At 56.2% G+C, this 22,331-nt stretch overlaps 1 protein-coding gene and 1 long non-coding RNA gene across 3 annotated transcripts in view; both read left to right on the forward strand.

The window, feature by feature from the left end:
- Positions 1-8,374, forward strand: part of CXXC5 (CXXC finger protein 5) — a 36,023-nt gene extending 27,649 nt beyond the window's left edge. Inside the window, exons 2-3 of one of the 2 annotated variants that reach the window (XM_059860263.1) lie at positions 1,486-2,559; positions 7,322-8,374. In XM_059860263.1, coding sequence (XP_059716246.1) covers positions 1,774-2,559; positions 7,322-7,366 — 831 coding nt within the window. In that variant the 5' untranslated portion in view covers positions 1,486-1,773 and the 3' untranslated portion in view covers positions 7,367-8,374. The remainder of the gene's footprint in view (positions 1-1,485; positions 2,560-7,321) is intronic. The other variant, XM_059860264.1, reaches the window with a different exon arrangement.
- Positions 8,375-8,956: 582 nt separating this feature from the next.
- LOC132334226 (uncharacterized) lies at positions 8,957-12,835 on the forward strand. Its single transcript, XR_009488354.1, has 2 exons — positions 8,957-9,137; positions 12,627-12,835. It is a non-coding gene; the product is annotated as an uncharacterized LOC132334226 (long non-coding RNA).
- Positions 12,836-22,331: the final 9,496 nt, after the last annotated feature.

Consider the following 22,331-nt stretch of genomic DNA (forward strand, 5'->3'; position numbering starts at 1 on the left):
CACTCCAGAAGGGGATCCGAAGGGTGATGGATGTGCAGGAGCGGGGTGTGGGGGTGCAGGATGCCCCTTGCTCTGCTGCATCACCCTTACACAGGAGTGAGGGTCTCAGCAGAGCTCTCCACACGTGGCCACATCCCCGTCTGGGCCCTGGAGAGGAAGGTGCTGCGATAGCCAGGATGGAGGGGTGGGGTGGGCGAGGGGCCTCCTCCCAGTGCCACCCTCCCCCAACTGCCGCCGGGGTGGGGACGTGGGTTCCTGCTCCATTAAGCCCTGCAGCTTTTCTCCTCTAAAGCCTGATTACTTGGCGGTGCCTGTGTGCGTGCGTGCTCGGGAGGGAGGAGGAGGAGGAATTTCACAACAACAAGTGTTTGCAGCCACACTGGACCCAGCTGCCCCGGAGTCGCCCCAGGGACAGCAGCATAGCATCCGCTCCAGGAAGGCTCTTGCTGTCACTGCTGAGCCCATGGCTCTGCTGGAGCAGCTGGGCATGTGTGCTGGGCATGCTGGGGCATGGCAGGAGTCAGCACTGGGGTTTGGAGGTGGATGCTGTGGCTCCCTATGGGGTTGAAAGTGGGCACTGCAACTCCTGATGAGGCTTGGAAGTGGATGCTGCAGCTCCCTGTTTGGTTTGGAGATGGACACTGCAGCCCTTGGTGGGTTTTGGAGGTGGATATCATGGCTGTCCACAGGATTTGGAAGTGGACATTGCAGCTCTTGAAGGAATTTGGAGTTGAACACCATGGATGGCCATGGGATTTGAAGTGGATGCTCGAAGTGACTCAGAATTGGATGGTGCAGCTCCCTATGGGATTTGGGGTGAACACTGCAGCTGTTGGTGGGGTTTGGAGGAGGATGCTGTGGATCCCTGAGGCACTTGAAGGTGGACATTGCCGTTCTCCATGTGGCTTCCTTCCCCTGCCCAGTGCTGGCTCAGGGACAATGGTCCAGGAGGAGAAAGAGGAGGAGGAGGAAAAAGGGTGCAGCCTAGCCTGAGCTGTGTGAGCAGCATCCCTGGGACTGTGGGAGCTGGGCTGTTGCCTCCATGGCACTTGGCCTGGGAGACAAGGGTGGCTGCAGGGTGGGAACCAGGCACCCCTTGCATGAGCTCCAGCTCCTGGCCCGGGAGCATTGCACTGGCGCCTGCGGTCCCATCCGGTGTGGGGCTGCACGCCGCTGGAGCGGAGCGGGAGATGAGCCCCGTGACTTCCCTGGGGCTGCTGTCCCTGGGGGAGGAGAACCGGGCACAGAGAGCCTTTAAGTATCAGAGTGCCATTGCTACCAGGCCAGGACTTCCCCTGTGACCCCCCACTTGTGTCTGGATGGCGACCCTTTTAGAGAGCAGCGGAACGGATCTCCACCGAGGTCCGTTCCCTGGAGTTCCTTTGTTCGCGGCGCTGAGATTTTCATGGCAGGGGGAGGAAGAGCCGCTTTGAAAAGCCTCTTGGCTCTTGCCAGCGCTAACTCTCTTTTCTTTTCTCCTTCCAGAGCCGCGTGGTGTGTCCCAGAGCCGCAGAGTATGTCTGTGCACTGAGAGCACCCTGAGTCCTCCGTTGCCAGCGCGGGAGGAGACGCCCTGTTGATGCGTGGCCCCATCTGAGCGTCCCCGGTGGCTGGCGGGCCAGTGCTACCAGAAGGGCTTTGGGGGTCTTTCACTTTGGTATTAGGGTGGGTTTTTGGTTTTTTTTTTGTTGGGTTTTTTTTTTTGGTTTTTCGGCTTTTTTTTTTTTTTTTTTTTAATTTTGGGGTTGGTTTTGTTGTTGTGCTCCGGGCACCATGTCAAATTCGGGCTCCCATCAAGACACTGGGAACAAGCCAGAGACGGAAAAAAATAACCAAGATGACTCTCAACCCCCTGTCAACTCCGAGAGGAGGAACAAAAGTGGAATAATAAGTGAACCTTTGAACAAAAGTCTTAAGAAGTCCCGTCCACTCTCCCACTATTCCACCTTTGGTAGCAGCAGCTCGGTAAGCGAACATTCAGAGAAAGGCAACCCCTTAGCTAATGGCAGCGATGCGACTGTGGATAAAAGTCATTCTACCTCAAAGCACAAAAACATCTCTAGTATGCTGAGCAAATTAGACCGGATGTCGGAGCTCTCCTCAGAAGGACAGACCGCCCTCCAACAGTTTGCTCAGTCGACAGAAATGCTCAAAAGAGTGGTACAGGAGCATCTTCCTCTAACAAGCGAGCACGGGACTGGTATCTCTGACATGGAGGCAGTCTCAGCTGCAGAGACAATGAACGGCCCCTCTGATTTTCCTTACCTGGGGGCTTTTCCCATCAACCCAGGCCTTTTCATTATGACCCCTGCCGGCGTGTTTCTGGCAGAGAGCGCGCTCCATATGGCTGGCTTGGCAGAGTATCCCATGCAGAATGAGTTGGCATCTGCCATCAATTCGGGGAAAAAGAAACGGAAAAGATGCGGCATGTGCCCGCCCTGCCGAAGACGGATAAACTGCGAGCAGTGCAGCAGTTGTAGGAATCGCAAAACTGGCCACCAGATTTGCAAATTCCGAAAATGTGAAGAACTCAAAAAGAAGCCTTCTGCAGCACTGGAGGTAACCGGCCCCTCTCAGGCACCCTAACCCCTCCTCGGGCTGCGCTCCTGGGTTTGGATCTTGCCCTAGATAATAAAACACCTGGTACTTCTTACTTCTTTTTATTTTCCCTTTTCCATTAACAGCTCTCACCCTGAGTTGTGTGCTCTGCCCAGTGCCCCCAGTCCCCACCCCCTGCTATGTACTGGGGTTGATTGATGTGGGGAGGAGGGCTGGGGTCTCTCCCTGGGCACGCTGGACTTTGCTCTCCCCTTTGCAAGCACAGGCAGCAGCAGGACTCTGCTGGGGTTTTGGTGACAGCATCCCCTGTCCTCAGCGGGTGGCAGCTCCCTGAGCTGGGGAGCAACATCTAACCCCCGACGAGGGGGATGACTTTTTGGGGCAGACTTTGGGGTAGTTGGTGATGATGAAACCTGTGGCCACAGTTCAGCCGAAGCCCAACCCCTCAGCTCACTCTGCTCTGAGCAGGAGCACAATAATCCCTGGTTTTGGGAGCAAACTGCTGCAGTGTGCACTGGGCACCATCCCCAGTGGAGTGGCTGTGCCGGGTCTCCCTGGGCCAGGATGAGTCCATAAGGCAGCAGCTGGATTTCCTGTGGCAGCAGTGCTGCAGTCCCCACTGGCAGTGCTCCTGTTTCAGCACCCAGCAGAGCCAGGCACATCCCTGCTCCTGCTGGGGATGCCCAGGTGCCCTGGTGTGGGCCAGCTGCTCATGCTGTCACTGCCCACCATGGCCTGCTTGTGGATGTCCTTGGCTTTGGAGGAGAGCCATTGGGTTGAGGTGCCACCTTGCCAAATCCACTGGGAAGGTGTGACATTCATGTGGGGACTACAGAGAAAGTCTGGTGACATGGGTTGTGTGGGCCTGAAACTTATTAGGGGCCGTGGGCAGCTTCTGGTGGCATGGCGTGGCTGGGGGCTGGGTGCCAGCAGGGCAGGGGTGCCCCATGCACACCCTGCTCTGGCAGAGCCTCCCTCTTCCTGCACACCCAGGTGTTGTGCTGAAGCCAGGTTTGATTTTTCTGTGAGCTGACCCCACTCTCAGCCATGCTGGTGTTCTTCCTCCTTCAGGTGAGCAGATCCCCATAGAGAGACAGGCTAAAAAGTCACCTGGACATCAGCTGGATCGTGCATCCTGGCACAAGGGCTTTGCCCATCCTCTGGTGGTCCCGATGCAACCAAAGCCCACCGCTCCCTTAGCCACGTTCTACGTTTTTCAATTAGCATCAGCTCTGAATGAATACTGAAGGGGAAAAAAAAATCTATTTGGGCGGTGGGGATGAGGAGAGGGGGACTGTGTCTTTCAAAAACCGCTGTATTGCTAAATTATATTCTTGTTCTAATTTGCTGAGTCAGTGATCTGGAAAAAGGGAGAAAGGGAAAAAAAAGTTCATTTCTTCCAAAGAGTCCTAAAGCAGGTCAATAGACTCGGAGCTCGCAGCAGCCGGAGGAGTCGCTCCCTTCTCCCAGCACTGGGTCTGGGGGTGATAAATGGCACCAGGAACCCATGGAACAGTCACCCCTGTGATGGGTTCTCCATCTCATGACTGGCTGGGAAACTGACGCCGCTGAAATAGGGTTCTGCATCTGGTAGAGCTGGGCCCTACCAGAGATGAGCCCCATACCCCCTGGGCATGACCAGGTGTGTTGAGGCTCTAGAGTGATGCCACTGTGCAGGTGGGATGGATGCCTGGGCAGGTGTGGGTCACTCCAGGGCGTCACCATCCCCTTTTCATGACAGACCATCCCCTCCCTCAGAACATCCACTTGCACTGTGAGTTGACCTTGGTAAGATTGTGGCAGGGACGGACACCATGGCCCCGGCTGATGTGCCAGGTCACCTGGGTCAAAGCTGGGTTTTAAATCTAACCTGTCAACCAGCCTTGCTCATACATTGGGCCAGCTGTAGGGCAACCACCAGCACCTCTGCTGTGCTGGAGATCTGTCTGGAGAGGGCCAGGATGCAGAGTTCCATGGACTGCTGGTGCTGGTGGGGTGCCACCACACTGCTGTACTGGACACTGGGACAGAAGGGGCCATTCAGTGGCCCTTCATATGGGGCTGAATCATTCACAAGGCTTTGTGAAGCATTGTCCCTGTCTGGGGGGAGCAGTGCCATTGCCCCCCAGAGGAAGGACAGTGACTCTGTCCTGCCACCCCTGTGCATCCAGAGGAATGTCCTCGGAGAGCCCAGACAGGGGCTGCAGGTACAATTAAACATTGATCTAAAATTAAGCAGTAAAAAAGAATAGAATTAAACCTTTATGGTGGCGTGGTGGCGTAAAAAAAAGGGCTAAATCCCTCAGTGGCTGTTAAGCTTTATCTGCACATCTACAGAGCCTGAAGAACCGGTCACTGCTGGTGTCCCACTGTGCTGGGGCTGCCTGGGGCTCTAAGACCAGCCAGGCCGGGTGCTGGGAGCAGGCAGCAGCATGTCCCTGCCCTGACCAGGCTCCTCTGGGCTCTGCCAGCCCCAGCAACCCTGGCTGATACTGTGGGGGCTGCTGGCCAGCCCTTCACAGGTCACCCTGGCCTTGTCTGCAGAGCTGTAGGTCACATGAAGGCCACAAATAGTTGGGATTTGACTCATCAGAGCTGTTCTCCACCCAGAGAAGCGCTGCTGAAGAGCTCTGGTGCTCCTGATAGAGCCAGTGAGGGTCACTGTCACCCTCATGTTAGCCTCACAGAGAGACTCTGGCCATGGAGAAAAAGAGGTGAGCGTGTTAAACTGAAAGGGGATAGATTTAGGTTGGAGATAAGGTAGAAATGTTTATGATGAGGGTTTGAGGCCCTTGCACAGGCTGCCCCATCCCTGGAAGTGTCTAAGGCCAGGCTGGATGGGGCCTGGAGCAAGCTGGTCTGGTGGAAGGTGTCCCTGCCCATGGCAGGGGGTGGAATGAGATGATCTTTAAGGTCTCCTCTAAACCATTCTGTGAGTCTGTGATTGTGGGGATGAGGGGGATCTCTCCTGGACATCCACATTAGAGCTGGTTGTCTGTCTTCATTTAATAATAAAGGAGCAGAGGTATTTATCAGACATCTCCTTCCAGACCCATGAGGAGCCCCCCTTCTCTCCTCTCTTTCCTCTCCTCTGGGATGATGGATCTGGGTAGGTGGCCCTTGCTGGAGAGTCCACCCTGCTCTGCCCTGCCTGTTCTGCATTCAGTGCATAGGGTGGGATCCAGCGTGGTCAGGGTGGAGTGCCACAGCCCTGTGCATCACTGGGCACAGGCACTTGTGCCTTCCCAGGTGTCTGATTATGTGTTGTAGGCACCTTGGGGAAGGGGTGATGCCTGTGACAGCCCCAGCTCAATTTGCTTCACAACATGAGCTGGGAACAGGAGCAGGTAGGATCTGTCATCAGCCTGGTGGGCACCAGCTCCTGCCCATTCTGGCCCCTGTGCCCCTGCCCTTGCCCAAGCCCCGTGTTTGGGTTGTGCCTGTGGAAGGGGACACCCTCCTGCACGGATGGGGTGATGCTGCTCAGGTGTTTCATTGAGGCTTGGTTGGTGTCTTGATCCAAGAGAAGGACCCAGTGATATCTGGCTGACTCCTGCATGGAATTAAGGACCAAAATGGGCCTGGTTTGACTCTTAGGATGCTACATGAGGTGTCCCATGTAGCACATCAGCTCTGCACACGGGCTTAGTATTGTGCCCCTGCTTGCCCCATGGCAGCCAGTCTGCTGGCCCACGCCTGTCACTGCAGCTTGTGGCTGCTTCCCCATCGGTGTCCTTTGCTTGTTTGGAGATGTGGGACCTGAAGGGTCCTCTCAGGTGATTGTGTGGTGATCCTGTGGTGATTGTATGTCTGGCTGGCACAGCTCAGCCTTGTTTGGGGCTGTTGGCATTGAGAGACATTGTGGTCCTTGCATACTCCACCCACATTCTCATGAACATTGCACAGGCTTTCCATCTCATCCAGATGGAAAATGTCCCTGGTTCTCCTTCCAGAGGACCACAGTGCTACTGGGGCATGGCCCCACACCATCTTTCCTGGAGGTGGCTTCTAAGAGATCTTGTCTGTTGTTGGGCCCTTTGTTGACCCTGTGTGGGGTTGAGCCTGGTGGGACTCGTCTCTCTTCCCTGTGAGGGGCTGAGGTACCTAGTGGTGCCTGGGGCTGCTCTCTGGGGGTCAAGGATGTTCCTTGAGGCTGAGCATATCCTATGTCCTCAGCAGCTCCTGCTCTGGTGGTCCCCAGGCCCATTCAGCTCCTACTCCCTACCTCAGTTTCCATCCAAATGCGCTCCTAAACCCATCTGGTGCCTGGGCTCCTGTCCTCTGGGTGTCTGTTGGTCTGTCCATGGCAGGGACTGTGGGGGCTGACAGTGAGGGGACTGTGCAGGGCTGTGAAAGGCCATGCTGACTGCCCACGGCCTGGCCACTGTGCTCACTGCTGGCCAGAGGGGAAGCCAGGGGCTGTGCCATTGTGCCAGCTGCAGCATGGGGACATGGGGACATGGGCATGGGGGAACAATGGCCAAGCTACTGTGCTGGTGCACAGCCAGGGAGGGGTCTGGCAGCAGGGGGACCCCAGTCTCCCTCCTGCTGGCATCGTGGGTTGGAAATCTTGGGATGTAGAGCAGCATCCAAGGGTGCTGAGCCTGGGCTGGATCCGTCCCAAGGCTAGGGACTGGGGTGCCGGGGTTGGGGTGAGGGGTGGCTGCTCAGCCCTGGTGCTGTGCAGGGACCTGTGCTGGACCCGACCTAATGCCTTGTCCCTTCTTCTTCTGTCCCCCTCCCTGTCTCTCTTCCTTTCCAGAAGGTGATGCTTCCTACAGGAGCCGCGTTCAGATGGTTCCAGTAGGAACGGGAATCCCAAAGCTCTGTCATCCAAGTGCAATGTCACTGCTTGCTTGTGTTGTCTCAGGCAAGGGATTTTTGGCTGAAATGAATGGATGCACCTGTGTCTCTTTAGAACCAAAAATATTTTCTCGCAAATCTCATTCCTGTTTTTATAATTTTTCTTCTTTTTTTTTCCTTTTTTTTTTTTTTTGCGTTCGTTTTAACATCTTCAAGTCCTAGTCAGACATTTAACTGCTTTTCAAATAAAAAACAAAAAAATAATTAAAAGAAAAAAACAATGGATCTGTAAAGTACCAAGACTTAATAGACAGAGTATGGACAATCAGTTTCTTTCTGTGTTTTGGTGTTGATGTTGTTTATGTGTGAAAGATGCAGTACTTGTGTAGGGAATGTAAATTTACAGTAACCTTTTAAAATCTAGTTACTAATAAGCACTACTGTAATTTAGCACAGTTGTTTAATTGCACCCTCATTTATACTTTTTATTTGATTCTTTCCCATCATACAATAGAGTGGATAGTTTCTAGAATGCCTCAACTTCATGTTTATAAATGAGAATATGTTTAAAACGATGTAGTATCCCTTCTCCTCGCCATTCACCTCTGGAAGTTTAACCCACAAGAGGGTCGGTATAAAAGGTGGAAGAAAACAATTGCTACACAACTGGCAGAATTCAAAAAAAGGAAAAAAAAGAGTAAAAAAAAGGCAAAAAAAAAAAGTCGTTGTTAGTTTATTAATATAGAACAAGAAACACTGCGTACAGAAAATCCTCTTAATTGCAACGGTTTACTCCTAGAAGTAATTTTTTGTAAACTTTCAGAAGTTAAAATCAAAATAAAACAAATATTGCAGGACCTGTGCTGAAGCAGTTACGCAAAGTGATATTTCTCTTCTGTTCACCCCCCAGTCTCTCCAGCTCTCTCTCCATCATTAAATTGAAATGCTGTTTGTAATGTTTTAGCGATCCAGGCTGTTTTTGTGAATAAAATGAATGCATGTTTTGTGTCATGACTTCCAGCTTGGTTATTTCTCTCCCACCCCTCTGTCCAGCCCTCCAGGTCCCCCCCAGCAGGGGTGGTGGCCCACGTGCTGTGGTCCTGCTGGCTGTGAGGACCTCACCAGTGACGATGCCAGAGCGTGATGGGACGGTGTGATGAGCTGAGCTGGAGTCGCCCTGGCTGCTAAATCCGCTCGGTTAATCCTGGCAGTGCCTGGGCTAAGCAAGCCTTGGCTCCTCCCGGGGATATTTCCTTGACCTGCCTGGAGTTTTACCCAGCAGTGCCATTTGTTTTGGTGAAATAATATTAAAGAGCCACGAAGAACCGGTGTGAGGCTCATGTTGTTAGGACAAGTCTGAAATGAGTTCCCAAACGTGAGTGGGCTCTGGCATGGCTTTCCAGCCTGGCCTCATGTTGGTACTGGATCAGCAGGAGCTGTCTGGAGTGGAGGGGATGTTAGATGGGCTAGTCATGGACAAGTGCTGCCAGTGCTTGGGTGCTGTGTTGGGAATCATGCCAGGCAGGTGGGCTGGGAACCTCCTACCATTCCCCTGGAGGTTCTCCAGGGCCCTCCCAGCCTGGCAAGAGGAAGATCCGACTGGAGCCGGCAGTGCTGGCTCTGCCTTGCCGGGAGGAGGGAGCGAGAGCCTTTGTCCCCAGCTCCAGCCAGCGTTTGGGCCAGCATCTGCTGGCCAGATGTGCACCCGCAGGAGGGGGGTGACGGCGATGCATGGGCTCTGTCCCTGCCCGGCAGCGACCTGCTGGCATGGAGAAGTAAGTCCTTGGGGAAAGCTGCCCTAAATGCCCTCTCCAGCAGCATTTCCCCCACTGCTCCTGCAGCTCAGGGTGGTTAGAAGCCCAGGCACCCTGGTCACAGCAGTGCTGAACCCTGGGCTGAGTGTGGGAACGACTGCAGCACATGGTGACAGTGATGGAGCTGGGCCAGTGTGGTGAGTGACGCAGCTCAGGGCCTGCAGGGACAGACAGACAGATCCTGGTTGTGCCCCAGCAGGGCTCTGGTGCATGGCTCTGCTCCGACTAGGGTGGCACTGGCAAGGGGCTGCTGGGAGCTGGTTCCCAAGCCGTGCACAGCCGAAAGCACTTAGCAGGAATGTGGTGGGGGTGTGTTGGGAAAAAGGAGTCTGGCTGCTTTCTTTATGGCTGTGGCTAAGGGTTGGGGCTGTGTGAAGGCACAGTCCTGGAACCTGGAGGGAGCCGGCCCCTACCCTGTGCTGGGAGAGTGTCCCGGGGAGCAGCACACAGAGCCCCCTCTCCAGCCCTGATTGCCTGGGGAGCTGCAAGGGGGGTGCTGCTTCATCCCACCCACAGCTGGGGCTGGGGACTGCTGGGAATGTCACCCTGCTCTGGCTGTGTCACCCACTACAGGGCTGTGCTTGGGACTGTTGTTGACATGGAGCAGTGCTTGGGGAAATGCCATCATGGCACAGCAAACCCCACTGTGCCAGGCTGGCAGGGCACTGGCAGGGACCATGGGCCCTAGCAGGGGAGATGGGCACTGGCAAGGGAGGAGAGTGATAGCAGGGATATGGAGCTGCCAGGGAGGACAGAGACATTAGCAGGGGACAAAGGGAGCAGGGGCTTCCCCATGCAGGTAAACAGCTTAGGGAGAAAAGAATCAGTTGTGGGAGTCAAACCCTGCCTGTGAGTGGGATGGGGAGGTGGGGAGGTGGGATGTGGGGTGCTGAGTGCCCTCCAGCCCACTTGCAGCTCACCCCCGGGCTGGGGTCCATCCCTGCCTCCCAGGTGAGCCTGTGGGAGGATGGCCCTGTGCTGGCCTGGAGCCTTGCCTAACAAGCAGGACCTCAAGCATCCCCCGAGGGTGAACCCATCCTCTCCTCCCTGCTCACCCTCTGTCAGGCACAGCCCTGTGCTGGGCTGTCCCCACGGCTGCTGCTGGGGATGTGGCACCCAGGCTGCTGTCCCCAGGGTACCTGCTGGCAGCCAGGTGACACAGGGCACCCGGGATGATGATAACGAGCTCGGCACGGTGCTGAGGGACAACCCTGGGCACTACCACAAGGGCTGGCCTCGAGTCTCTCCTAATTAACATCCTCATTAAACAGAGTTAGCAGAAGGGCAACCAAACCTGCCTGTGGCCCTAGGGTGTGCTGTCACAGAGGGCACAGCCGTGTCCCCAACCCTGCTTGGCCTTGGTGGCGTGGGAAGGTGCCAGCAAGTGATGCCAGGTGAGGTCAGACCCTGGTGCGGGGCTGATCCAGCAGTGATGTTTTCCATGTGGAGTGGCCTGGCTTGGAGAGGATGGATTCTGGGGTGAGCTGCAGCAGGAGATGCAACCCTCACAGTGGTGCCAGAGACATGTCCTGTCACAGGGGCACCCCAGCACTTTGTGGGGTGCTGGGCTCAGCTGCAGGGTGTCCCCATTCCATGTCCCCCATGCCTGTCGCTGGTGGCCGCCTTGTCCCGCTGTCCCCCGGGCTGCAATTAGCAGCTGACCCCGGGCTGACCTGCCCCCCCGGCGTGGGGATGGGGCAGGATGCAGGAAGCGCCGGACAAAATGTGCTTCAGCTGAGCCGGATGGCGGGCTCGCCGCCGGCCAGGCGTGACCTCCCGGCTGGCAGCCGCTGCCACTGTGGGGACACCAGGGGCATGGGATACCGGGGGGACAGGGCTGGGCGGGGGAGGCAGCAGGACCTCGGTGGTGGGGTGGGAACCTCCATGAGCACCCAATCCTGGTTGCTGGGAGGGGAGCCAGTTTACACCCACCTCTCCAGTGGGAGGTTGGGATGGTGGGATCTGCTCAGCTTTCCTTGGTAGGGGCATATCACAGCTCAGGGGGCTGTGGGGACAAGCCAGCCCTGCTGCCAGGTGTTAGAGCCATCCAGCATGTCCAACATGGCTGGGCCATTACTGGGTGCTTCCCAGCCTGTGCTGGGCTGAGCTGACACCAGCTTGGTTGGAGTTTTGGCAGCCCCACAGCAGCTGAATGGGACCAGTGCTGGTGTCCTAGGGGTCCCCAGGCATGGGCAGCTTGGGGGATGCTCACTGTCACACATCTGGCTTGGCTCAGGCTGGAGCCTGGGGCTGCTGGGACAGCTCAGTTGGGACCATTAATTGAAATAAACCTCCCAAGTTCTGCTCCCCAGCAGCTGGCCAGGTGACCTTCCCGGTGTCACACACATCATGGCAGCTTTCCAGGTCCATTTCCAGCCTTGGCTGAGGTTCTTCCGAAAGGTTGTGGAGTTTTTGAATTCAGGCTAAGGATGCCTCGTTTTTTGCACATTCCTCACAGGGAGTGAGCTCTGTGTTGGCTTCTTCCTCACAAACATTGCATGCTGGGTGTGGGACATGGGAGGAGGGTCCCACAAGGTCTGTGGGATGCTGTGTTGTCTCTGCAGCAGAGCAAGACTGAAAAGGGCTTTTCTCAGGGGAGAGGAGCCATGGGAGATCCTTTATCCATGATAAAGGCTTGACATCCACATCACTTCACCTCTGGGAATTCCAGGATTCCTGGCCGATCCCCACACACTGAGATCTCCCCACGCCTGAGCTGGGGCGGGGGGATGTTTACCCAGCAGCACCCTTGGAAAGGACTCTGTAGGTGGAAGCTGACACCCATTCCTACATCCTGCCAGCCCACCCTGGGATGAGATGTGTCCCCAGCAAGGCAAAGCTGCAGCTCCAGCTGGCCAAGGGCCCTGGCTGTCCGCCCTGCTGCGGCTCTGCAGGAGGTTGGGGATGTCACTGCAGCCATCACAGGGTGGTTTCTGCACAGAAACTGCCTGAGGTCCTCCTGCCCTGGGGACCAGAGCACCCCACCAGGCCTGGCATCCTGCCTGCAGCTCTATGGTGCTGCCTCCATGTCTTGGTTTGAGGTCTCAAGTCCTCCTCCCGCACCCCACAGAGTAGGTGACTGCTTGGGGGGTGCTGGCTGTGCTTGTGTGAGGGAGGACACCTCTTCCATTGCCAGCTCCTTCAGCCCCAGCAGAGAACCTCAACACTCAGCAGCCCTGGGCTGCGGACAGCAAGGACCTTCTAGCCTGGTTGAGCCATGGTGTCAACAATAGGTTAGAAACTGTTGTAAAATAGTTGATAATTGTTAAGCATTGTTAGTTTGGTTATGGTAAAAGGGGTTAAAAGTGTAGTTATAAGAAATTACACGTCAGTAAAGTGCACCACCCCCAAGCAAAATGAGCCAGCCTGGACAGAACTATGATGGGCCAATCTAGTGCCTAAAACCTTCATGAAAGGTTTTAGGCACTAGATTGGCCCATCCATCAACAGAAACCAATCCAAAGGGACAAAAAACAGGATAAAGAGGGGCCTCTGACCCAGTGAATCTGTGCCACTCCACCTGGACCATCGGGGCCATCACTGCTGAGCAGCCCCAGCCCCAGCGCTGCTCCATCCTCGAGGGAACACTCCTGCACAGCCCCCGGGCCCCCATGCTTTAGGCCTTTCTTTTATTATAATAAATGCTGAAATCACTTTTAGTACCGGGAGTCTGGTCTCATTTTAACAATGGTATTCCTCTTTTTAACCACGATCAATGCCTCATTATTTCCGAGGAGCACGTTGGTGCTCCCCATCCCTGCTGCTCTCCCAGGCAGCCCCGCTCACTGCAAAGCCCACGCCAAGCCACGGCTACTCCTACTTAAGCGGGACTGGCTGCAGTGCCAAGGCCGGCTTCAACACTGCGTCAAGATGTTTTAAGGGCAGAGCAGTCGGGATTTGTGAGAAATAGGTCGGCCTGTGACAGCAGGAGGAGGCTACTCAGTGCAAGACGTGGTGTTATCGGGCAGGGAGGCAGCGGCTGGCGCTGCGCAAGCCTTCAGCCTTTGGGTGACGATGGGCAGACGCCAGCGGCTGAGCAGGGGTTTAGCAGAGGTGACAGATGCCACCAGCCCGAGCTGGGGGTTTGCAGCCTGCAGCCGGCCTCACTTTTGGTCAGCCCTTGGTGCTGACAGTTCTGGTGAAGCATCAGTCTCCCCACACCAAAATGCTGGGAGTGGATGTAGTGCTGGTAGAGGTGTCCAGATGGTACCATGGGCACTGGGGACACAGGAGCAAGCTGCCCTGTCCTTGTCCCCTCAGCCAGTCCTGCAGCCCCCTCTGCGCCTCTGATCCAGGGCTGGAGGATGAGATGCCTGTGGGGAAGGAAGGATGCCTTGCCCTCTCCTGCCTTGCCTCTGAGCCCCCTGGGCTGGTTTCTCCTGCAGCTGGATTCTCCTGCAGCTGGCTTCTCCTGCAGGCCCTCTCCCTGAGCCCAACAAAGCCTGGGGCAGGCCTGCCAGGGATGGAGAAGCTGCTGGTCTATGTCTTCTTGGCAAACCCATGAGCCAACAAGTGATTAGGGCAGGTTCTACTAAACCCAGGATGGGTGCAGGAGCAGGGCAAGCATGGATGAGACCTCCCAAATCATTACAATGCTCCATCTGGTCCTACCTGCTTTCTGGCTTTGCCTGTTCTCCTACTTCTGGTTGAGGAGGAGAGGTGACCAGGGTGTTTCACAAGGCCACCTCCAGTCACAAGGATTCCCTGTGGACAGGGAAACAGCAGGACAACCTTCCGCTCTCATCCCTGCACTTGCCAGATCACAGCAACCTCCTCCCCTGGCACAGCCCTGGGCAATGCTGGGTTTCTCCATCTCCTCACCTGCCCTTCCACTGAGATGTCACTCTCTTGCCTTGGGTGGCTTGGCAGTGGGCAGGGGGTGATGCCAGAACCCACGTGCCTTCCATCCTGGCAGGCTGGGACTGCAGCAGAGTCAGCTAAGCCCAGTCCTGGGAGCCAAGGGCCTCCATCAGTGCATCCTGCTTGACCTTACAGTCATTAATTCCTGCATTTCAGCTCACATGCTGCCCTGTGCTTTCTGAGGCTCCACCTGCTCTCGGCAGCGATGCCTCCAGCAGTGGTACAGCCATGACCTGCCCACCTCCAGCAGAGCTCATTTTCCAGCTCTGGGATTGCACCAGGCAGGACACTGATGCCCATGAAGATCTTGCAGGTCCTGCACCTGTCTCTGGCAGAGCTGGACCCCAGCAGTGAGCAGGAGTGTTTGGCACAGCTCAGCACCTCCCAGCTGTGCCCTGTCCCCTCTGGGTGACCTGTGCTGGTGGCATCACTACCACTGACATCCTTCCACCTTGCCATCGTGGGCACACCTACTGCCAGGTGACCTGAGCACCAGCCAGCTGGGAGATGCTGCCCCAGCAAGGCTCTAACTCCCTGAGCAGGAGGCACCCTTCTCTTCGCTCCAGATCTATTTTGGTGCTTTTCACCTGAAGCAGGTGGGGTGAAACCAGCCTGGGGCAGATCCCACTTGTGTGCTCCCCACTGCCTGCAGTGAGGGATAGGGTGCAGGCCCTGGGCTGGCACTGAGGGATGGGGTGCAGGCCCTGGGCTCTCACTGAGGGATGGGGTGCAGGCCCTGGGCTGGCAATGAGGGACAGGGTGCAGGCCCTGGGCTCATACTGAGGGACAGGGTGCAGGCCCTGGGCTGGCACTGAGGGATGGGGTGCAGGCCTTGGGCTCTCACTGAGGGACGGGGCGCAGGCTCTAGGCTCACCCTGAGGGACGGATGCAGGCCCTGGGCTCACACTGAGGGACGGGGTGCAGGCCCTGGGCTGGCACTGAGGGATGGGGTGCAGGCCCTGGGCTCACACTGAAGGATGGGGTGCAGGCCTTGGGCTCACACTGAGGGACGGATGCAGGCCCTGGGCTGGCACTGAGGGATGGGGTGCAGGCCCTGGGCTGGCACCGAGGGACAGGGTGCAGGCCCTGGGGTCTCACTGAAGGACGGGGTGCAGGCCCTGGGGTCTCACTGAACCCCAGCTCCTGCCTCTCTGCTGGCCTGGGAGGGCTCCCACCACAGCACGGTTCACTGCCTTGCCATGAGTCCTGACATTTCTGCATTGAGACAGCCTCAGGGGGAGGTATAAATTGGCTTTGCTGCAAGTGTGTGTGTGTGAGGGGGGCTCCCTGCCCCTCAGCTCCAGCCCATGGAGTGCCTGAGTTGGCTGGTGGCCCTGTCACCTCTGCTGGGGCAGGGTTTGGCTGTGGTGCCTTCCAGGAGAAGCAGAAGCATGGCAGAGGGTGAGGCTGCAGGGCAGCTGAGGAGGCAGAGCCACTCCTGGGAGCTTGGGGCCGACCTGGGGGAAGGGGCCTGGGCAGGGCAAGACTTGAGGGGACAGGGAGTGCACAAAGAAAGAGAGAATACTCTTCCTTTAGGCAGAAGAACAAGAGAAAAGGGCAGGAGAAGAGGCAGGAAATAGGGGTGGGAAAGGGACACAGTGGAGATGGGAATCCTTGGAGAAAACACAATCTGTTGGGTGGGGGAATGGTGGGGGCCTGGGTGCTCCCACATCCTACCAGTCCCCCATGAGATGGGCCATCAGGGACCCACATTTAAGCCCCAAGTGGCAAGATGGGCAGCGAGTCAGAGCTGGGCCTCCAGAGTGAGCAGTGCCAAGGGCTGCAGGATGCCCACAGGCATCCCAGTGATGGTGCTGGCCTGCTCCCACCCTGCTCTCACTCTGCACCCCGGGGCACCCCCCAGCAGGGTGCAGAGCTGCCACCTCTGCCCCCACAGCTCCATTTTCTTCCTTCTCCAGACAAAGTGACCGCTTATCCGCTTGGGTTTCACGCTGTGTGCTCAGCCCCGCGCTCACCCCGCGGCTGGACACGGGCAGGAAGAGGAATGCGACCAGGCAGGTTTGTGCAAACACAGGCACTGCGTGGTCCCCCTTGGTCTTTAGTCTGGTAAGCAAAATCAGCATCTAATCCAGATCAAACAGGACTTTAGCTCCTGTCAAAGGACTGATCCCCTTTTCTGCCCAGGCTGTGGTATTTAAAGGGACACTGCCAGGTTAAGTGGAGCTGGAAACAAAGGGTTTGTGAAAATCGTCATAATAAAAATAACAACAACAAAAGCTGGGAAAGATTAGTGGGAAGAGAGACTATAATGAAATATAACTGCCAAAGAAAACTGTGGTTAATGGAGACATCTCCCCAGAGCATTTGAAACCCCAGGTAGTGGAGGAGGAAAGAGATAAGTGAAACCACTCAGAAACCAGCAGCAAAACAAACCAGGCTGTTCCTGGATCAGGGCAAGATCTCTCCTCTCCTCTCCTCTCCTCTCCTCTCCTCTCCTCTCCTCTCCTCTCCTCTCCTCTCCTCTCCTCTCCTCTCCTCTCCTCTCCTCTCCTCTCCTCTCCTCTCCTCTCCTCTCCTCTCCTCTCCTCTCCTCTCCTCTCCTCTCCTCTCCTCTCCTCTCCTCTCCTCTCCTCTCCTCTCCTCTCCTCTCCTCTCCTCTCCTCTCCTCTCCTCTCCTCTCCTCTCCTCTCCTCTCCTCTCCTCTCCTCTCCTCTCCTCTCCTCTCCTCTCCTCTCCTCTCCTCTCCTCTCCTCTCCTCTCCCTCTCCCTCTCCCTCTCCCTCTCCCTCTCCCTCTCCCTCTCCCTCTCCCTCTCCCTCTCCCTCTCCCTCTCCCTCTCCCTCTCCCTCTCCCTCTCCCTCTCCCTCTCCCTCTCCCTCTCCCTCTCCCTCTCCCTCTCCCTCTCCCTCTCCCTCTCCCTCTCCCTCTCCCTCTCCTCGATATCCCCACGCAGGAGCTAGATGCAGTAATGGGTAATTCCTTTATTTTCCATCCAGGCTGTGATGGGAGCACTCCTGGGCTGCTCTGGCTGTTGGGCAGTGGTGCCAGGGGGCACAGCTGCCTCCCCAGGCTGGCCAAGCCCTGTGCCTCAGCCCCAGATAGGATTTAGCCACCCGACTTCTCTGACCTTAATAACCAGCGCTGACTTACCCTGAGTCTGGTGGCTAAATCCCGTGTGAGTCTGGAAGTGTGGGAGTCAGTGTCACAAGTAATTTATTCCATGCATCTCTCAGCCTCCTAAACTTGGGGAAGCCAGTTCTTAACACAGATCCCAGTGCTGCCACAGCCCTGCTCAAGCAGATCTGCCACAACCTTTTTTTCTCCTCTTCCCTCTTGTCCTCCCAGCTGCTGGCTTGCCCAGCTGGAGAGCAAAGCCCGGCTCAGGCCCTTCTCCAGCCCAGGAACAGGCAAAGCCTTAGCTGCCCACAGGACCTTGGAGTATCCTTCAAGCCATGGACAAGTCATCTCCTAAGTGGGGCAAGATAACCCCAAGCCATGACTGGAACAGGCACAGTCCCTACAAGAAAGGCATGGCTCACACATGGCTGCTGCATCCTGGGGAGCTCAGTCTTGCTCTCTGGATGTTGTCAGTCCAACGTGGCCCTTCTGCCTCATCCCAAGCTTCTGCTCTGGTGTGCTGAGGGTGGAAACCCAGAGGCAGCTCTTCAGCTGGGCTCTGTGGGGCTGGAGCTGGCTGAGTGTGGAGGAGTTTTGCCCGTGGAAAGGGAGGGTCAGGAAGTCCTGCTCCACTGGATTTAGTGCACAGAGGCCTTTCCTGAGTTTCTGGCCCTTTTCAGAGGCAAAGAGCTGGAGGCTGGTGGGGCCCCACTGACCACAGCCCTCAGGCAGGTCAGTGCCTGGCACCCCCTCACTGTCTGGTGGTGCAGCCCCCTATGCTCACAGCTGGTAGATTTCTCACGTCCACATCCCTTACTCTGCTCTCCATCATGGCCAAACCCAGTGGTCTGGACCTTGCCCAGGCATGACCACATGTGGGTTACTCCCTCTCCTTCAGTGTCTGCTCAGACACTGCCACAACCTCTGCTGTGCCCTGGGGATGCCAAGGACAGCAGGCTGTGGCACAGCCAGGCAGGAGAGCTCTGTGGGCAAGCAAAGGGGTGCAGGCAGGCTGGGACAGGAGGGCTGGGGCTGCAGGGAGGGTTTTTCAGCTGGGCTGTCCTCATCCCTGCTGCCTGCAGCTCAGGATGGCTGGGGAGTTCAAGCTGGGTTACAGCCACTGACACAGCCTGAACATCACATTCATATTCTAGTCACAGGTTTTGGGCATCTTTGCTTTTCTTGGCAGTGTCAGAGCTCCAGGACAGCAGGGAAAAGAGGGAAATGGACCTCACTTGCCATGTCTCTGCTGCTGCAGCTGTCTCAGAGGAGTGTGCTGGTTGTCCTGAGTCATGTCTGCTCCAAGCAGAGCTGAGCTGACACCCAGCATAACCTGGGCTGCTGCATTTGCTGCCTGGGAGCCTTTTTGTTCCTCCCACAATCAGGTCACAGCCTGTCCCATCTGGGTGAGGCAATGCTGTGGGCACAGGCAGGGGTGGACGTGCCTTTGCTGCCCAGCACAGACGGTTGTCAGCCCAGCAGCAGCTGCAGGAAGCTGGGGACCTGCCCTGGGCCTTTCCCTCTGCAGCCCTCCTGAAGGGCTGGCACAGTGCCCAGTGCCCAGGTGCTCCTGGGCAGGTGCCACCCAAGGCTGGTGGGGCAGTTTGGGAATATGGCTCAGAAAGCACAGCCGTGGTGGGACACAAGCACTCTTGAGTCTGTCAGCATTGTCCTGTTCCTTCTCCAGGGTCCTGTGGATTTCCTTGGCCCCAATGGCACTGCTTGCTTTCACTGGGTGTCCCCTGCCTCCTTCTCCAGCTGCCTCTGGAGCTCTGCTGGGAAATGAAACCCTTCTGCTGGTGTGAGCTCCTGGAGGAAGCTGCTCTGTCTGCAGCATCCGTGGCATCATCACCTCTGTTTGCCCCCAGGTGGGATCCAGGAGGCTGTACCAGCACAGGTGAGGTGTGAGGCAGGTGAGTTCACACCAGAGTTTGAGCTGTCCTGCAGGTGCAGCTGTCAAACCTGGCAGAGAGAGATTAGGGAAAAAAACAAAACCAAAACCCAAACCACACCAAACAAACAACCACCAAAAAAACCCACCCAAAAAACAAAAAAAAACCAAACAAAAAAAACCACGAGAAAGAAGAGAAAACACAAACATTCCACCTCCATCTTGCAGAGTCCTTGAGTCACACCACCATGGCTGGGAACATCTCATGCCTGCAGACCCTGACTGTGCCCTTTCCCTGGGAACCAGCTGCTAGGCACAGTGATGCTCCACCATGTCCATCCTCATGCCTGCCCTCTGCTCCCTGGAATATCCCAGTTTTCCAAAGGCTGAGCAAATTCTGTGGCGTTTCCAGGCTGCAAGCTACTCTGAAAACAGCCATTCCCAGAGGCTGGTAATTCCCCCAAATGCATGTGCAGCTCCTTGGGAAATGGAGCAAGGTCCAGCACAGCCATCTTATTCTTGATTCCAGGCAAGGCTGTGGGAAAGCTTCATGGTCCTGCTTGGTGGGCAAAGCTCTCTTCTCAGAAATGAGTTTTTGCTTAAATTTTGGAGAGAAAAATGTAGTCTGAGTCAGCCACAAAGCATGGAAAATTTCAAGCAGGCACTTGATGTGTGGCAAAAAGTATCCTTGGGCTGGGAGCATGAGTGGGGTTGTATTGTTTGGGCTGTTAAATCAAAAACCCAAGGGAAAGAAATAACTTTGGGTCAACCCAAAATGAACTGTTCTAGATGCTCTTTCTGAAACAAAAAGTGTTGCTTTGAACAGCAGGAGGCTCTTGGTTTTATCCACTACTGATATAAATGACTTTACTAGATGGCAAGTGAAAAGTCACAAAGTTCCTCTAATACCAGAGAAATCACAAAATAAACACTGCTCTTCCCAAGATAACAGATGCTCCCTTTCAGATGGAGCCCAAATTCCCAAATCATAGAATTGTGGAATATCCTGACCTGGAAGGAATCCATGACAGTCATTGTGTCCAACTCCTGGCCCTGCTCAGGATATCCCAACAATCCCAACGTTTGTCTGAGAGCAAAGACCAAGCACATCTTGAACTCTGTCAGCCTTGTGGCCGTGACCATTTCCTTGAGAAACCTGTTCAGTGCCTGAGCACCCTTTGGGACAAGAACCTTTTCCAAATACCCAACCTAAGTGTCTCCTAACACAGCTCCAGCCATTCCCCCAGGTCCTACTGCTGGTCACCAGAGAGAATTAATTAGAGCCCCTCTGAAATCAGAGATTTCGGTGATGAGCTGTTGGTGTTAACAATTCCAACCTGCTTGGGAAGTCGTGGATGGATCCATGTGGGGATCTGCCCTTCCTACATCAACACCCAGAGGATGCAGAGTGCTGAGCAGCCTTTATGGTGTGTGCTGCTACCATCCTGATGGGCTGTGCAGGGTGTGATGGCTGGCATGGCCACGGTCCTCTGACCAAGCTGGCAGCTCTCTCTCCTGGCTTTGCCCACAGAGCCAGCTCTGGAGCTGGGAAGTGGAGGATGGGGTGGATGGGAATGTGCAGCGCTGGCTGTGGCTCTGGCTGAGGTGGGAAGGACGCAAGACCCTCGCTTGGAGGATGTCAGGGTATTCAGTTCACCATTTTCCTGCTAGTGCTACCTGGAATGTGTCTCTCCTCCATGACAAAGGCTGCAGAAGAGACACCTCATGCCTCTACACGCCCTGTGCTTCTGCTCCTTGCCGAGGGAATCTGCAAGAAGGCAAGGAGCTGTAGCAAGTCACCCCTTCAGGAGGCCACCAGCACACCCCTCCTCCTGGAGCAGGCTTTCCTGCCAAAATTCTGTGCCTCTTTTGAGAGGCTCTGGTTCTGGGCTCCCATGGAGCTCTCACCCAGGCAGGATCTGGCTCACTGGGGAGAAAATTCTGCCTTCCACCTCCCTGTCCTCCTGGCTGAGCCTCACAGCTTGCCAGTGGGGTTTGGCCAGGGAGACACATTAGTCCTTTTCGATGCCTCCTCCCACCTTTCCTTCGGCAGGACTGAAGCACCAGAGCCTCTCGGGGTGTTCTCCAGGTTGGGCCAGCCTCTCACCCCATCCCCTGCTCGGGGGAGCTCCTGTAGCTGCCCTGCTTTGTGCTCTGCTTCCTCGGCACCGGTTATGCAAGAGGCTTCGGAAGCAAGACAAAATTACAGCGGGAAGAAATCATCGCCCGGCTCTGGTGGGAAAAGATATTATCCTGCGTTGCCAGCGAGACTGGCCGTCGGCAGGTAGGGCCCGGAGGAGCGCTGCTTGGCAGGATGATCGCTGATAAGATGCCGGGTCCTGCTCCGATGGCCTCGGGAGAGGGAAGCGCTGTGCTGTGAAGCTATGGAAACGGCCAGGCTGGGTGCGGAGCGCTAATTGGGCCACTCGCATCACCGCAGGTACGCGGCTCTTTGTGTGCACCGCGCCGGAAAGAGCGCGGCTGCGGGAACGGCCATGGAAAAAAAAAGTTGTTCCATTGGAAGCGCCGGCTCTGGCGGCAGCTGCCCCCGGCCGTGCCCCCCTCCCCGGCCCCCCGCTCTGCCTTTGAGTCACCTCGGCGGCGTGACGGCTGCATCCGCCCCGCGCGAAGGTCACGCTTAAAAGCATTGGACATGGCTGGGCGCGGAGGTGGGAGAGGCGCTGCGCAAGTCGCATCGCGTTTGAAGGAGTTGCGGCCAGGGCAAACCTCCCCAACGTGCCCTTCGAGGAAGGGGGCTCCCACCGCCTTTCATTATTTGCCAAGAAACGTAAGCCCAGAGGTCCGTGAAATTGTCAGGATGTGTGAAATCAGGCACCGCCGGGCAGCTCTCCTGCACGACCATTTTAAATATTTAACACGTTGATTATACAACATTTGTATTGAAACGCTGGTGTGGGCCCAGACCCGGGGTTTGGGGAGGGGCTGGGGGGGGGATTTGGGATTTGGCCACCCTGCCCTGGGCTCCTGGCAGCCGCCGCAGCGCCGGCGGGAGGGGGCGGCGGGGGGGCAGCGGGAGGCTGTGCGGGAGGCACTCAGGCGGCGAGGCGCTCCTGCTCGGGAGCCTCCGAGTGACAAACGCGCTCAGGAGCAGGAATTCATTCCTGTAAATATGTTTGCATTATTTATTTTAAGCATTTTTATAAATCATAATAGGAGAGACATCTGCTGTTAAAACTGCAAACTGCATTCATGCCTAGGGCAAGGCGGGAAGAGGCTTTTCCCCGGAAAGCTTGGGAAAGTTTGGGGAGCACCGCAGATTTTGGGGGGTGGGGACAGGGGGAAAATGTGCGGGGGCATTTGCTTGGT

This window comes from Haemorhous mexicanus, chromosome 15, assembly GCF_027477595.1.
Source record: "Haemorhous mexicanus isolate bHaeMex1 chromosome 15, bHaeMex1.pri, whole genome shotgun sequence".
Lineage (NCBI taxonomy): Eukaryota > Metazoa > Chordata > Aves > Passeriformes > Fringillidae > Haemorhous > Haemorhous mexicanus.